Source organism: Argopecten irradians, chromosome 6 (genome assembly GCF_041381155.1).
Source record: "Argopecten irradians isolate NY chromosome 6, Ai_NY, whole genome shotgun sequence".
In the NCBI taxonomy this organism is placed as follows: domain Eukaryota; kingdom Metazoa; phylum Mollusca; class Bivalvia; order Pectinida; family Pectinidae; genus Argopecten; species Argopecten irradians.
Window position 1 is genome coordinate 14,403,468 of NC_091139.1, and position 17,218 is coordinate 14,420,685.

The window sequence follows — 17,218 nt, forward strand, 5'->3', positions numbered from 1 at the left end:
TAAATTCCAATTACTTTTCCATAAATGTGTTATTGTATTGATATTTTAGCATTATTTTACGTTGTGTCAAATTGCCAAGACATAGTGTAATTCAAAGTATCTCATATGGCTATATACCATTTTTATTCTGTAAAGTATTTCCTTACCGAATTCTTTCATTATTTACAATTGTTTTCAGTACCAAATGAGAAAATGTGCTTTACACCTCATTTCAGCTTACACAGTAAAACGTAAAATTCAAACACATAATGACAATGTCTAGGGATGAAGTAAATCGTAATAAACAATAGACACATGGAGTCTATATTGTTAATTCATAGCTTTATTCAATATATACAGGAAATACAATATCTGCACAAGTTATAAATATGTTTAGAAATCTAGTCTTAATAATGTTACATATTTAATAAATACATTAAGCTATTACAAACAAAATATTATACGTGTTTGAGTCATGATTAAAATAATCACGTTCACGGCTTAACGTATCTAAATTAAAAGTATATATTAAGTACACATTATGGGAAATATCACAGATAGACTTCCTGTTCTTTGTCAAACCAGACCCTGCCAATAGAAATATATTCCAACTTTCAAATTGCAATTTAGAAAAAAAAGAATGTATTCATTGTAAGAACAATGGATGCAAAAAGAAAATGTATTTCAAGAACAATGAAAACAAGAAATACATTTTTCTTTTCGCAGAATCGGTTATTTATGGGGAAAACACTGACGTACTTGCAAGTCCGCACTCTAGTATTCAGATAAATAGTCGTAGATGGAAATTAAGGCAAATTTACTTTCCAACGGCATATTAACTTTCTCAGCTAATCCAGTGTTGACTGACAATTACGAGAGAAATTTTCCTTCAGTTGGTACTACTTAGTTTAAAAATTACTTAATTATAAAGTTAATATATTTTTTTTCTTATTCTTTGGGTTAATGTTGTATTTTTCAAGTCTCAGTTGAGGAGCTAAAGAGGTATCATTGCCTATATAGACCGAAGATCAAGTAAATCAGGTAAAAAAGCTCCTAATTTGACTAGCTGATCACGGAAACAAACGACAGAAATATATCTGGTCGGCGTCAGTTTTCACACTCACTATATGATTTCTATATAACATTAGTTCACTAACTTTTGTATCATATCTTATAAAACAATTCATCAATACTATACATACTACCTGCTGAAAATAAAATATCATGATATAGGAGTTTCATACCTTTCTGTATTAACACTTCAAATAAACATTCACCTACACATATGGAATCGTCTCATATTCAACGTAGCAACCAAATGTTTATTTCCGTAATGTTTCTAGTTTGCCTTTGAAAATATTGTCAACATTTGACTTGTTAGGAAATTGTCTTTTTGTTTATAAATATGCTCTGTTTTTATGGATTTTTGTATCAGAACCTAAATATTCTGTTTTTAAAACTTTAATCTTACTTGGAAGCTAAAGCTAAAATCATATAACAGATCTATAAAAACTACCAGGGTTGCTAAAACTAAGTTAAGCTAATACACATTGAACAACAAACATACTACTACAAATTGTAGATAAAACAAAATTTCAACTAAAATGTTTCTCTCTAGTAACAACTTGGATATTACTAAGAATTATATAACATTGTATTGTCAATAATGATATGACGTAATTATGTACTTCTGCCTTATAAACTGACGAAATGTTGTCTTCGTAAAGTTATAAATGGACGGATGGTTGCTGAATTAATGAAAAATCTATAGACCTAGTAATTCGTGCTATTTTGTGACAGATTCTACACATCGTGGTGTCCAGTCTAAGGTCTCGTCCATAGGCATCAGGTGGTGGGCAATCTACAAGAGATACGATTATAAGGAGAACGTCACATAATTAACACATATATTTATACTTTTCATTCATCTTTGATGTAAATCGTTTTGATAAACAAATTGCAAACAAAATCGTTTTGATAAACAAATTGCAAACAACAATTCATATGTAATATTAGATTTTATGTGATATTCATAACGGATAATTGTGTTGCAACATACAATTAAGCTATTAAGGATATGGATTTATTAGTTGTAAAATTGTTCATAATGCCTTCTTATTGATACTATGTATATTTTAGGCTAAAACATAATGCGATTTCTTTTTCTTCTTTTCTTGCTTATGTGGAGTATTTTTGGAGACGTACCTGTTTTTCGTGAGGCCCCAGTGTGACTGAATATTCATCCTTATCGCGGTTTATCTGACAGTTCTTACTCGAGGCACAGTCCATTGTAACATTCACATGGTTGCTGGACTGCAAAGCAATGGTAAGAAAAACGGTTTTAATTGCAACAAATTAATATATCAAAGATCGATTTTGAAAAAATGGCAATCGTTTATTTTATATCTAGATTGAATTACAAAAACAGTATTGTTCATGACTGTTAAAGCTGACAATGCAAGTTAAAATTATTAACATGATTTTTTTTAAAAATAAGTATACTCGTTTTTCCAAGAATCGTTTATGAGACATTCCCCGGTTGAGGACAGCCATTTTTGTTTTACATTCCGACGACTCACCGACCCCTATATAAAGCGCGTGAATCGACACACGTGCGCTCATTCATGTACCTATACACCTAGCAGTCCACAGGTTATGTCACCTACAAATAGGTAAACAAAACCCTCACCTGTAAAACTATATGGGACTTTTTTAGCAAGAAAACATGTCAACTCCTCGAAGTTGTCATTTAGATGTTTCTCAAAATAAAATTCCAACGCAAGTGAATAGAAATCCAAAAATAATCCGTCCACATATCTCCACGTATATCATCGTACCCGACGCACTCAACTGACCATATACACGTGACTACGTACCTGATCCGAACGAGCGACAACTATCAAGGACACACACGTGTCGTTGTTCATGTACGTGTAAAACTTAGTGTATATTGAAGTGTTTTATTAGTTCGTATTGGACATATGTTGGGATATAGCTGACAACACATCCATCTATTACTTCAATGAAATATTGTCAGGTGAGTGCAGTGTTTATTTTCAATTTGACATTGTTATTTGCAATATCGGGGCATGTGTATCTGAGACAAGATATGTTTAGAATGATACACGTGTGTCAAGTGTCCCGTGCTTAATATAGGGGGTTGGCCAGTGAAGGTTACTATGCAGAGCAAAAGAAAAATGGCTGCCACTTCCTTAGATACCACACTGTCATAACTAGGGGATGTCTCAGAAACAATTTTTGAAAAAAAAATATTTCGTTAATATTATTTTAAATTTCAACTGCATGTTTTTAACTTGCATTGTCAGCTTTAATGTATCTAGCGTTAATATGACAAATACAGATATTAGTTTTACTGATCAGACTACCAGACCACAGACATTTCATCAATACAATGTAAATGATTTATGTTAAGACATTTTTATGTTGCTGCATATACAGTAAAACACGGTTATAACGAACCTCTGAGGACCAACGAAATCACTTCGTTACACAGAAACTACATAAATGTCATGGGAAGCTTATCGGAGAATGAAAAGTACTACTTTATAAACATGAATTCGTTGTAAGCGTATTTTACTACATTGTACATTTGCTATCTGCTTGACGAGTCTCCACCTCAATATGTTATCAATCCTCAATAAAGACTTTTATCATGAATACCATTTGATATGACCAGATGTCCTAACTCCTACTTACTCTGTTATACAGGACAACAGTCGACCTAGTGTCATTGGCGTAGGTATACATGTAGACTGAGCCTTTGATCTTCACTCCTTCATCCTGAAAACAAAGCAATAAGTACTTCAAAGGGCGGAGTGTGAGGCAAAACACCTAATCAATGTTATTCTGAATATAAAAACGTGCAAATGTTAAATGAAAAAATTGACTAAGATTAGAAATAGAAATAATAATAACTGCATACTTCAAACACTGACATGCATTTTTATCAGCCAATCATTGACTTCGGAGGAACCACTTTATTTGACTTTACAGAAAATAGATCAGATCAGTTAAGAAAAAAACGATGTTTTTCTCCCGGTAAAGTAGACACGTGTTACAGGTGTAATCTGACTTACCTGTTCTGTGACTGTTTCCATTATCATGTCATGGTTGATCGCTTCTATACCAGTACAAGTAAGTGCCATCTCGGCATCATCGCAATTCTCCGTATATATATCCACTTTGTACGGGCAAGCCTAAGAATACAATCAGTATATTGTTTTTATTAAATCGTTATCATGTATAGTACAATGTTTTTCCATTGTTTCGTATCATTCAACAATATTTTAACGTTTCTTTAATAATATCAGAGTTTCATGTTTTGTCTGGGACGTTTCGCATCCCTCGAAATAATAGTGAAGTTTTTATCCTTATGTAACTTATATGAAAATTTTGACTCAAATTAGTTTAGAGAAACAGGCGACTGTTTACCTCGTCAATAAACAGATCCTTATTGTAGCCCATTGAATTCAAAGTCACCCACAGATCGTTTACATCATCGTCAACATCCTCAGCCTCCATCTCATTTAGTCTTACAAACCCTTCTTTTGTAATTTCGTCATTTTTGTCTAACTCTACCGTCTCTGCAGTAATAAAACATATATCAAGACATTGCGAAACCTACCATGATTCGAATACATTGTCGACGCCTAGCTGACAATGTTGACTTTGCTTGGAATAGTTTCAAAATATCCAAGTGTAGTCACAGCATTATAAGAATTATATATACCAATCAAAACATTATGTTTACAGCTATTAATAACTTATTTCAATATCAATTCTTTCGCCTACGGTCCAAGAAATTTAAAAAAAAAAATCCCAGAAAAAAAACCCTCACGCAAACAAGTTTCCACAAATATAAATTCCCAATTTAAACACAAAACATTTTAAAATGCTGATTTGAGCCTACGATAAAATAAATAATCATCCCATCGATAAATAAGTTCTCAGAAAAAGATGACCAATGAACATATCAAGGAAAGAGAACGATTTAGATAACAACCTTCGACAACGTTCCACTCGTCATCTGTGACCTTGTCCCCACTCGTCCTAACGGTAAACCACGTAAACTCGTCCCGACTAAGTGTCCCGTTACCATCAAGGTCACTGAGATCAAAGATTTCTTCCAGGGCCTTCCTACAAAAACAAAACATCGCGATCAGTTAAGTACGAACCTTCTGCATTACAAGTAACTAGTAATTACTTGCAGAATATTGATGTATCTTCTGTTGATTACACTAAAGTGCAATTCCAAGTTTTCAAAGATATTGAATAACTTCATTACGGAATCGATAAGAAGTCAAGATATTAAAGGGAAATTAAAATCCTTCAAACATATTAAACTTTGAAAAATACTAGTACTATATAGAATATATGTATAATCAATAGAAAGTTTGCAATGGATAATGATCAACACGATTCCTTTTCATATACATAAGATTGATATTCTTATTAGTGAGAACAATATTTGGTCTTGTCTGTCCTCCACCACATCGATCACATCGTTGTTCAACTTACTTGAAGGCTTTAGTGATGGTAGTTTTCCCTTCTCTATCTTTCCGTACTAGCGGTGTTTCTTTTGACGAGTCTGACCGACGAGGCTTCAGATGACAGCCTGTTGTAAATGGTAACAAGTTATACGTTCCTGCCTTCAGATCACACATAACGCCGTATTTCTGTAGAAAATCAAAAATATTATAAACTTTCACATAACGCCATATTTCTGTGGGGTGGGGGAATACAAAATATAAGAAGTTGCTTGATAATTATTTTTAATGTTGATTGACGAACGCCGTCCAAGAATAATTCAAATCAAAGTTTTCTGGTTTGCACGAAGATTTATCAAATTAATACTTCTCATACTGACCAATTTTAAAGAACAATAACATACTTTGTAGAACTTTTATTTTTTTATTATAAGGTGTTAACATGTTTAAAAACATCTGAGCGTTGGTAAAGAACTGAGAACTGTTGAAACGTTATTAACATATAATTGATTTTTATTTGTTTTCATACTAAATCCAACTCTCTGATTGACAGATTATTTTTCTTCATAGTGTAAAATCCGAGAATGGCGAGAAAATCCGACGTATTCATGACGTAGACGTCGATGTTGCGTATTGATTTAGAAAAATCCATTGAAAAATCAATATAATCGCACATTTAAACATTTTTATGTTATCAAATATTCTGAAAAATTAATTTTAAGTATTAATGTAACTATTGTTTTTAACTTCATAAAGGTATGAAATTAATTTTGTTTGCAAACTTTTGTGAGAATCCGCTACACGGATTCACGCAGTTTGCAAACAAAATTTCTTCCATACCTCTATGAAGTTAAAAAAAGTAAACTCAATGCTTAAATACGGCATTTATTTGAAACATTACAAGGTAAAGTGGAGATGAAACACTGCGGTTTGACTTACCCCTTTGCCGTCTCGTTTTTCTGTGAATCCTAACACTGATCGTCCTTCATTATCTGGTCTCTTTCTTGTGATAAGTAACATTGTATCTATAGGAGTGGTGTCACCTATAACTGAACAAGTAAAATATTTTCTTGTGATAAGTAACATCGTATCTATAGGGGTGGTGTCACCTATAACTGAACAAGTGAAATATTTTCTTGTGATAAGTAACATTGTATCTATAGGAGTGGTGTCACCTATAACTGAACAAGTGAAATATTTTCTTATGATAAGTAGCATTGTATCTATAGGGGCGGTGTCGCCTATAACTGAACAAGTGAAATATTTTCTTGTGATAAGTAACATCGTATCTATGGGGGTGGTGTCACCTATAACTGAACAAGTGAAATATTTCTTGTGATAAGTAACATTGTATCTGGGGGTGGTGTCAACTATAACTGAACAAGTGAATATTTTCTTGTGATAAGTAACATCGTATCTATAGGGGTGGTGTCACCTATAACTGAAAAAGTGAAATATTTTCTTGTGATAAGTAACATCGTATGTATAGGAGTGGTGTCACCTATAACTGAACAAGTAAAATATTTTCTTGTGATAAGTAACATCGTATCTATAGGGGTGGTGTCACCTATAACTGAACAAGTGAAATATTTTCTTGTGATAAGTAGCATTGTATCTATAGGGGCGGTGTCACCTATAACTGAACAAGTGAAATATTTTCTTGTGATAAGTAACATCGTATCTATAGGGATTGTGTCACCTATAACTGAACAAGTGAAATATTTTCTTGTGATAAGTAACATCGTATCTATAGGGGTGGTGTCACCTATAACTGAACAAGTGAAATATTTTCTTGTGATAAGTAACATCGTATCTATAGGGGTGGTGTCACCTATAACTGAACAAGTGAAATATTTTCTTGTGATAAGTAACATCGTATGTATAGGAGTGGTGTCACCTATAACTGAACAAGTGAAATATTTTCTTGTGATAAGTAACATTGTATCTATAGGGGTGGTGTCACCTATAACTGAACAAGTGAAACATGTTCTTGTGATAAGTAGCATTGTATCTATAGGGGCGGTGTCACCTATAACCGAACAAGTGAAATATTTTCTTGTGATAAGTAACATCGTATCTATAGGGATTGTATCACCTATAACTGAACAAGTGAAATATTTTCTTGTGATAAGTAACATTGTATCTAGGGGGGAGGGGGGGGTGTCACCTTTAACTGAACAAGTGAAATATTTTCTTGTGATAAGTAACATTGTATCTACAGGTGTGGTGTCACCTATAACTGAACAAGTGAAATATTTTCTTGCGGTAGCATTGTATCTATATTGTATAGGGGTGGTGTCATCTATAACTGAACAAGTGAAATATTTTCTTGTATTAAGTAACATTGAATCTATAGGAGTGTTACCCTATTACGATATATGCTATTTGAGGAAAAAGCTAAAATCCAAGCACAAAACATGAACATTTCTCAGAATAAAACAAAGCTATCAACAATGATAAGTGTAATTTCTATACTGCATTGTGTGCGATTTGTATTAAGGCTAGCAAAGAACGGTGACATTAATACAAGTTATTCATTAATAAAGAATCACGTTATTTAATTAGGAAACAACGTTCTCCATCTTTCCTTGAGTTGCCTCCCTTTGTACATTCTGTGTAGTTATTAGAATATTATCATCAACCCATATCCCTTCTCAATTGTCAGAAAGCAAAACCTTCCAACTGACTTCATGATAAAGTGTCGAGTCAGATTTATACGTAGGTTTCTTTCTCTTTTTAGATCATGGCGACTCCATGGAGTGTTGGTGATTTGTGGCCGATCTGTACATATATTTAGTCCTATGTCATGCAAATTTCTTTGAGAAGAGAAAATAACACGTCTCATGTTAAGATAAATCATTACTTATTGGTGGAAGTAACTTACTCATGGATTGTGGCACGACGGGTTGAATGGTGATCCAAACTTTACTCCTCTCCGCCAAGGTAAGTCTGAAATTATGTGTCTCCAGGCCGTTGTCTTCATCAATAAAGAAACATCCCTTACTGCTACATTTCGTCCAATCCTGTTAGAAATAATACGTATCATTTATATCTACAAATGTATGTCACCAACAACAACAAAGTTATGTGTAATGTAATCCAGTCTATTTTGACGAGATCTATACAAATGTTTGCGTAATTTTGCGATGGCTCGAACCCGAATTTAAAAGTTTCGCGAAATATTTTTATTTTCAACATATTCAGAAATACATAAAATTGCGATCAAGAACTTTAACTGACAAACATATATCTAAACGCAAGTGTGTCGGTTAAGAGTCCTTGACCGCAAGACGCAAAGCATTGTATACGCTAAAATGAAGCAGTTTGCACTAGTTGTACCATAAAACGTATCCACCAATAATCCTTAATGTTAGAACTGAAAGCTACCGGATATTTTAACATTAGTCACGACATTTTTTGAATTTGAAATTTTACTGACAACAAAATTGCAGCAATTTGTGTAGAATTTTTTAGGTGGATCAAAAACAATATTTACTATATCTAAATTTTGATTTTTGAGTACACAGAAATATACAAGTCCCAGGACTGGTCTAGCTAAATAAAAGTCCCGTACAGCTGTACATCATTGAAATCGAGGCATTCCTATTACATCAGTGGCATCTGCATTATTATAGCAGAAGAACAAAATTTCCTAGATTATAGATCATGTGATACACTATTACCTTAGTAATTTTGTTGTATATTATGATAAAAAATGTTATGTAAACATTTTCTTACCCTTTTATTTTTTGGCTCTTCGGTGAGGTTACCTAATTTTGAGGCAGGGACATGTTTTGCTCCTTTTTTATTTGACCTCGGCGAAGGACGTGGCATATCATCTATAATAGAAATAATACATGATTGTAGCCATTCACCACACTGTCTATCAAAGTAGTAATTTTCAGTTTTTAAAGAATTCATTTTTTATGTTATTCATGACATTAGTATCAATTTACCTCGTTTTGAAATAAAATGTTTTTAATTTCAACGGACGTAAATATATATGTATTTCCAGAACATTAAACTTCATAATGAACGATCACGATATTGATTCAATCTTAATGCAAATCGTTCAGATCTTTTAAGGGAGGCCAAGTCAATTACTACTCATGTTAGGGCGAGGATAAAAATCTTAAGCATGTTTTAAACAATATTAACATTATAAACATTGCATGCATATCGAGTACAAGTTTTAAAGGTCATATTATAAAAAGTAATATTGGATACCGAACATTTCCAATGAAAGCACGTTGTTATATAAATGTATCCCGACAATAAGATTTTATATTTAAGATATAATCTAAACCGCTCAAAATAAACGATATCTAAATAAAGTAGCGAAGAATTTGCCTATATTATGTTATTTAAGAAGTGCGATCTTACATATTTCAATCAACACTACACTATTAAGTAAATACAATCACTCTTACATATTTGATCTGCATACAATATACCAGACAGTGCTCTTCGAACAGATAACTAATGTTACTTATAAATGCTCTTCGACATTAAAAGAATTGCAAGTTAACGGCAGTACGTTAAAATGAAGCAGGCAGCAAGCATGAAATCGGACTGGTAAATCTGACTACATACATGCGTAAAGGGTGTGAAGTTCTTTAATTTCATTCCAATAAACTTTGGAGAAAAAAAAAGATAAAACATTCCACGGTCACCGACTAACCAGGAAGAAAAAAGTGATAATAACACTTTGTAAAGTAATGCATTCGAATAATAAAAAGTAATCGGATTTCTTCACATCTCATGTAAATAATGTAAAATGTATGGCATGCAAACATATAAATTTCTAAAAGGTAGGAAACTAGCACAAAGCAGTACCCATCTATGGTAGGTATAGGTTTACACCACAACATTCACGACAAGACTGGCAGACTACGGGGATTTACCTTCCGCTAAAAGAGAACGAGAAAGAGTTTTTCGTTGTGCAGGGACAGGTGTGCTATGAGAGTCCTTCAGATCCCCTGTATACACGGAAATATAGGAATGAGTCAGAGGTAGAATGACAGAATGTACCATTCAGTCAACATATACCATCTACTATACTAACAACGTACATGCGAGTTTTCTCCGAACATTCTGTTCATATTTTGTTCAGGAATACTCACATACATTTACAAAGGAAAAATAGCGTGTGCATCTTAAGATTTTTATAGAAAAAGTCCACGGGTACGTGTAGTAAGGACTTTGGGGATATTTGCTCATTTTGAGAATATTTTTCACCGTTTGTTGGAAGCAATCTTAAAGCAAGCCATACACTTGCAACAGACAAAATCCAAATAAATGATAATAAGAGTCATACCATCTTTTTAAATAGAACAACAGTTAAATGTTAAGTAAGGCAGAATCTTTCTAAAAAAATATAATTTTCATAATTTTATTTGTTTGTTAGTGTCTTTTTTTATGTGGGTCTTTTTAAAGCATAAATTATAAAATATAAAAAAAATACGAACGAAAAATAACTTACAATAAAATAAGATTTTACACATTATTTTTATAATGCTTTATAGTATATGAAAAACAGGATGAAAATTGTGACGAACAAAACCACATCAGGTAACACGAGGAAATTTGTATTAATGCAAATGTGCGAAAGCCACGAGAAGATATTTAAGGCAAAACCACTCAGGTGTACATTGTATACAAACAAACGGAGAGAAGGAGAGTTTTGAAACAAATGGAAATAATTATATGTACCAACGCTCAGTAGAGATCTTCGCGATCCTGACATACCGGCTGAAACGACATGCAGTAGACAAAAAGGTGCTAAAATTGTCATTCAAAGGTGCAATATCAACGTGTAATTTAAAACAAAGAACAGAAGTATTTTGGATTAATTGTTATTGTACTGATATTACGCATTGTTTTATTTAGCTATAACTTAATTTGACCTTCTTTTTGGTAATAAACAAAACGTTAAATAATGAAAAATTGTGAGTACTTGTACATGATCACTTTAACCATACCACCTTATTCACACATGCACTGTCAGATATTAGCTGAGAAACTTTTTACTAATCAGTATCTATAGCTCAAGATTATATTTGGGAGGTAAGTGACTTCATTTGAATATTTGAGCAAATTTATAGGAATTTGGCCCCAAATAATGCCAGACAATATCATATAAATTAAGGAACTCTTGATATCTTTGTAATAAACGGATGAAATCATACATTAATAATATTATCTATAAACCTGTAAATAAATCAAAGGTAATAATGGCATTTTAATATCTCATTAAGAGCTCCAGTAATGTCTCATAAAATCCTGCAAAACAATGCATGGTATCTTAAAAAGTATTGAAACACTTACCTATCAATTCATTCATTAAAACGTAAATGCTCACTCTCGCAAACAAACACTATTTAACCAATAATTCATAATACGCAATATAGAGATAATCCGATATCACGTTAGTTTTCAATACACACAGTTTATGTACTCTAATCTTCAAATCGCACATGTTGCATTTGAAATAAATAAAGCTTTTAGTACTGCAAGAAAAAAATAGCAATATTAATTGAAGAAATGTTCTATATTATCATAAGCAATTATTTAAAGATGCTCCACCGCCGACAAATGGTATTTTTTCTCTATCAAAAACAGGAGAAGACGATTTAGTATTTTTCTTCAGTTACAAAAGTTACTTACTTTACACCATTACCAACATTGAAAAGTATGAGCTTCTAATTTTACTTCAAGTTAAAAATATGAAAAATTATTAATTGCATCCCGAAAAAATTCCGTGGCACTATCCTATATGTAATAAAGTACTGATTGTGCATGCACCAAAGGGAAAATAAATTATTTCATATTATTTTTTGTGTTAATTAGACATATATATATACGATAATACACAAATTACTATTCAAATAATGAATATCATTTATGCTATGTCGGCGGTGGAGCATCTTTAAGTATGTTTTAAAACTAGGTCAAAAAAACTTAAGATTATCATTATCAACAATTTATCATTCCATTACATTTGCATGTAAAAATCATTTTTCATGCCACATGATCTAAATTTTGATTCAACAAAAATAAAAAGAATTAAATAAGAAAGAAAAATATTATTAAAAAAATTGAAAAAAAAATCATAATTTACATATTAGCTGTTTCAATTTAAAAGCAATAGCATTTCAATTAAATCAGGCATTAGTAATATATTAATCTGTGAAATAAAAGATAAATGTATATGCAGCCGCTTTACGAGTGAAATATGTCCCGATTTTTTGCGTATAACGCGTACTATCAGGAATTAAAGCCCCAAAGAGGCTTGTCATTCACCTCGTAATCAAGAAACTGGAGTACCGCCATGATCATGATCACATAAAGCAAGAGGCAACCAAATATCGTTATCACATCTAGAGAATCTAAAAATGACATTATTTTTCCTCTTTAAGCAAAGCATATAAAACTATAGGCATCTCTAACGAGTATTATGGAGATTGCAGATAGTTTTCTGGCTTAAATTCCAAAAGCACCTTTAAATAGATCTGATAGCCAGCACCAACCATTGATAAATTATTATGTGCATCATGTTAACCAATGCCAAATATCACAATCGTGGTGCAGACACCATTACAATGTGAAGTATTAGTCAGGATCGAAATCATGTGGTACAGTGATACACATTAATTCTGGTGTCAAAAATATCATAGAAAAATCTTGATTTTAAAGAGCAAACGCAGTCAATGTACAACGATACATCTAACGATTGTACTGCCATGACACATCCGCACATCTAGTGAGAGAGAAAAAACCGGATACCTGATCTTAAGGATGCATGTGAACCATGTATATGATCCCCTGTCCAACAAAAATCAAACGTCCTTAATCATTTTAAAACGTTCATTAACTCAAATAATCATCTCTTAACGTCATGTTAAACATGTATCATCTGTTTACAAATTTATAACGTAAGTAAGATATTTATTCTGGTATAACATAGAGTAAGATTGATTTTAAATCCAATTTTAGTCACATTCGATTATCTCCCTTAACTTTGCTTGTATGAGGACAATAAGAGATAAGCCATCAGTAAGAAGTATTTTGGTCAAAAAAAAAAAAAAAAGACATTTAGGAGTTCACAAAATAAGAACTCGTTTCAGTAAAGTAAAATTGACCGTAATAAAATGCCAGAAGATATATAACAAGTACCGGAGCCTTTGAGGCGTGACTTGTAGGACGAGGATAGATCTGCCTTAGACCCTGCACTACTCCTTCTCCTGGAGGATGTTACAACCTCCTCTTCCTCCTCCTCTACCTCCTCAGCGTCCTCATCATCCCCATGTCTCTTGTCTTCTCATGAAATAGCGTACAGATGGCTTACTAATACATGCATATTTTCTGTTTCATATTTGTCTAATCCTATTATCAAACTAAAATAAATGAATAACAGACTATTGCAATATATTATTAATATCAACCTGTAATCTACCAACAGATGAATCAAAAGGTGTATCATCTCTAACGTATAACAATTCAGGTTTTATACGTATCTTATATTCACGTAGAGTTTCAAATGTTTGAACGTAGATATAGTTTTGAAAATATTTAACAGTATAAAGCATTTTATTACGGAAAACACTGGGTTTTAAGCGTCAATATACATTTTCAATTCAGTTATCAAAAATGCGTTTTATATGACAAAGCCGTTGATGCAGAAGTTCATGGAATTAACAAAATTGGTATGTGTAATGTTTGTTTAAGGAAAATACAATCACATATATTTTTTCCAAAATACATACATCTTAACGCATCTTGTGACGACTCAGTAAAATTAGAAAGGAACTTCAATGTTTTATTTTTCCATATAACAGAAAATCAAAATATACCATGGTAAAGATTTATAAATATCCATTCAAGAAATAAGCAGACAACTGCAATTTAAAATGGAATATTATCGTTTGCTAATAATCAAAGCAGAGCAGGAATAAAATTGGCGTCAAAAAAAAGTTTCATCGAAGAAAAAACAATGAAGCTGAAGTCGTTTATCACTCAAATACTACCTTATGAGATTAAGACTAGAAAGGAAATAAAGACAAAACGCATTAAAGCATTTTACCTGCAAGCGATATCAAAAGAACATTATGTATCTCCTAGCAAACTTTTCAATGAAACCATTGTAATATACCAAGACATTTCGTATCTTATACTGTACTGGAACAATTACAAAGTAATAAAAGGAAAGAAACTTACAAAACATTTGTTGTTAATCAGACTAATGCAGTGGATAACTAGTTATCATATATATATCTATATTTTTTTTGTTTTTTCCTAAACTCTGACGATATGTACTTATTCAATTAATATGTTAAATTATTCATAACAAATTTGAAATCTTCGATGGCACTGTATATTATAATAATATAAACTTTATATATTTTACATCGATTACGAAACAAGTTATACAACTTATGCAAATCACTCTCGATAGCCTGGATGTAAGCGCGCGAGGGATCTTAGTGTGGGAGGAAACCGGAATGCCCGCAGAAAACCCACGTGATCGGGCAGGTGACCCCTAACCTTTTCACGTCCGTGAAAGGCGAGTGGCTTAACCACTACACCACCCGATTATAAAGATCGTCTATGGTTACATGACAGTGTTGTATAGTAAATATTACACTCCAAGAAAATTGATACACAATTAATGTATAAATGTTCTTAAGTTGTACCAAATCTTACTATTTAACTAACCAAATTCACAATTAAAACACTGAAATTATGCGATGTCAAAATTCGGTTAAGGAACGACAATTCTAGTTCGGAACCATCTCAGCAAAACGTTAGTCAAATATCTTTTTTACGGATCACAATATATGTTTTCAAAACCCATACATATTAATCAGTGAAATAAAAGATAAATGTATATGCAGCAGCATACGAGTGAAATATGTCCCGATGTCTTGCGTATAACGTCAGGAATTAAAGCACCAAAGAGGCTTGTCATTTACCTCGTAATCAAGAAACTGGAGTACCGCCATGATCATGATCACATAAAGCAAGAGGCAACCAAATATCGTTATGATATCTAGAGAATCTAAAAATGACATTATTTTCCCCCTTTAAGCAAAGCATATAAAACTATAGGCATCTCTAACGAGTATTATAGAGATTGCAGATAGCTTTCTGGCTAAACTTTAAATAGATCTGATAGCCAGCACCAACAATTGATAAAACATTATTTGCATCATCTTAACCAATGCCAAATATCACAATTTTGGTGCTGACACCATTATAATGTGAAGCATTAGTCAGGATCGAAATCATGTGGCACAGTGATACACATTAATTCTGGTGTCAAAAATATCGTAGAAAAATCTTGATTTTAAAGAGCAAACGTAGTCAATGTACAAAGATACATCAAACGATTGTACTGCCATGACACATCCGCACATCTAGTGAGAGAGAAAAAACCGGATACCTGATCTTAAGGATGCATGTGAACCATGTATATGATCCCCTGTCCAACAAAAATCAAACGTCCTTAATCATTTTAAAAACGTTCATAAACTCAAATAATCATCTCTTAACGTCATGTTAAACATCATCTGTTTACAAATTTACAACGTAAGTCAGATATTTATTCTGGTATAACATAGAGTAAGATTGATTTTAAATCCAATTTTAGTCACATTCGATTAACAAAATCTCCCTTAACTTTGCTTGTATGAGGACAATAAGAGATAAGCAATCAGTAAGAAGTATTTTGGTCAAAATAAAAAAAAAGACATTTAGGAGTTCAAAAAATAAGAACTCGTTTCAGTAAAGTACACTTGACTGGAATAAAATGCCAGAAGATATATAACAAGTACCGGAGCCTTTGAGGCGTGACTTGTAGGACGAGGATAGATCTGCCTTAGACCCTGCACTACTCCTTCTCCTGGAGGATGTTACAACCTCCTCTTCTTCCTCCTCTATCTCCTCAGCGTCCTCATCATCCCCGTTTCTTTTGTCTTCTCATGAAATAGCGTACAGATGGCTTACTAATACATGCATATTTTTCTGTTTCATATTCGTCTAATCCTATTATCAAACTACAATAAATGAATAACAGACTATTGCAATATTATTATTAATATCAACCTGTAACCTACCAACAGATGAATCAAAAGGTGTATCACCTCTAACGTATAATAATTCAGGTTTTATACGTATCTTATATTCACGTAGAGTTTCAAATGTTTGAACGTAGATATAGTTTTGTAAATATTTAACAGTATAAAGCATTTTATTAGGGAAAGCACTGGGTTTTTAAGCGTCAATATACATTTTCAATTCAGTTATCAAAAATGCGTTTTATATGACAAAGCCGTTGATGCAGAAGTTCATGGAATTAACAAAATTGGTATGTGTAATGTTTGTTTAAAAAATACAATCACATGTATTTTTTCCCAAAATACATGCATCTTAACGCATCTTGTGACGCCTCCGTAAAATTAGAAAGGGATTTCAATGTTTTATTTTTCCATATAACAGAAAATCAAAACGTACCATGGTAAAGATTTATAAATATCCATACAAGAAATAAGCAGACTACGGCAATTTAAAATGGAATATTATCGCTTGCTAATAATCAAAGCAGGAATAAAATTGTCGTCTAAAATGTTATATCGAAGAAAATGCAATGAAGCTGAAGTGGTTTATCACTCAAATGCTACCTTATGAGATTAAGACAAGTAAGGAATAAAGATAAAGTAAGGAATAAAGACAAA

The 17,218-nt window shown here is 32.3% G+C and overlaps 1 protein-coding gene across 21 annotated transcripts in view; it reads right to left on the reverse strand.

The window, feature by feature from the left end:
- Positions 1-300: 300 nt before the first annotated feature.
- The window catches only part of LOC138325082 (EF-hand calcium-binding domain-containing protein 7-like), a 34,458-nt gene continuing 17,540 nt past the window's right edge, over positions 301-17,218 (reverse strand). For 10 of the 21 annotated variants that reach the window (XM_069270479.1, XM_069270476.1, XM_069270471.1 and 7 more), the window contains 16 exons: positions 16,319-16,462; positions 15,928-15,966; positions 13,662-13,802; positions 13,272-13,310; positions 11,199-11,237; positions 10,391-10,465; positions 9,225-9,325; positions 8,371-8,509; positions 6,426-6,535; positions 5,518-5,675; positions 5,003-5,136; positions 4,432-4,583; positions 4,077-4,196; positions 3,697-3,780; positions 2,185-2,292; positions 301-1,840 (listed from right to left, as the gene is read on the reverse strand). In XM_069270479.1, coding sequence (XP_069126580.1) covers positions 1,766-1,840; positions 2,185-2,292; positions 3,697-3,780; positions 4,077-4,196; positions 4,432-4,583; positions 5,003-5,136; positions 5,518-5,675; positions 6,426-6,535; positions 8,371-8,509; positions 9,225-9,325; positions 10,391-10,465; positions 11,199-11,237; positions 13,272-13,310; positions 13,662-13,802; positions 15,928-15,966; positions 16,319-16,462 — 1,658 coding nt within the window. In that variant the 3' untranslated portion in view covers positions 301-1,765. The remainder of the gene's footprint in view (positions 1,841-2,184; positions 2,293-3,696; positions 3,781-4,076; positions 4,197-4,431; positions 4,584-5,002; positions 5,137-5,517; positions 5,676-6,425; positions 6,536-8,370; positions 8,510-9,224; positions 9,326-10,390; positions 10,466-11,198; positions 11,238-13,271; positions 13,311-13,661; positions 13,803-15,927; positions 15,967-16,318; positions 16,463-17,218) is intronic. The other 11 variants (XM_069270489.1, XM_069270486.1, XM_069270488.1 and 8 more) reach the window with 7 other exon arrangements.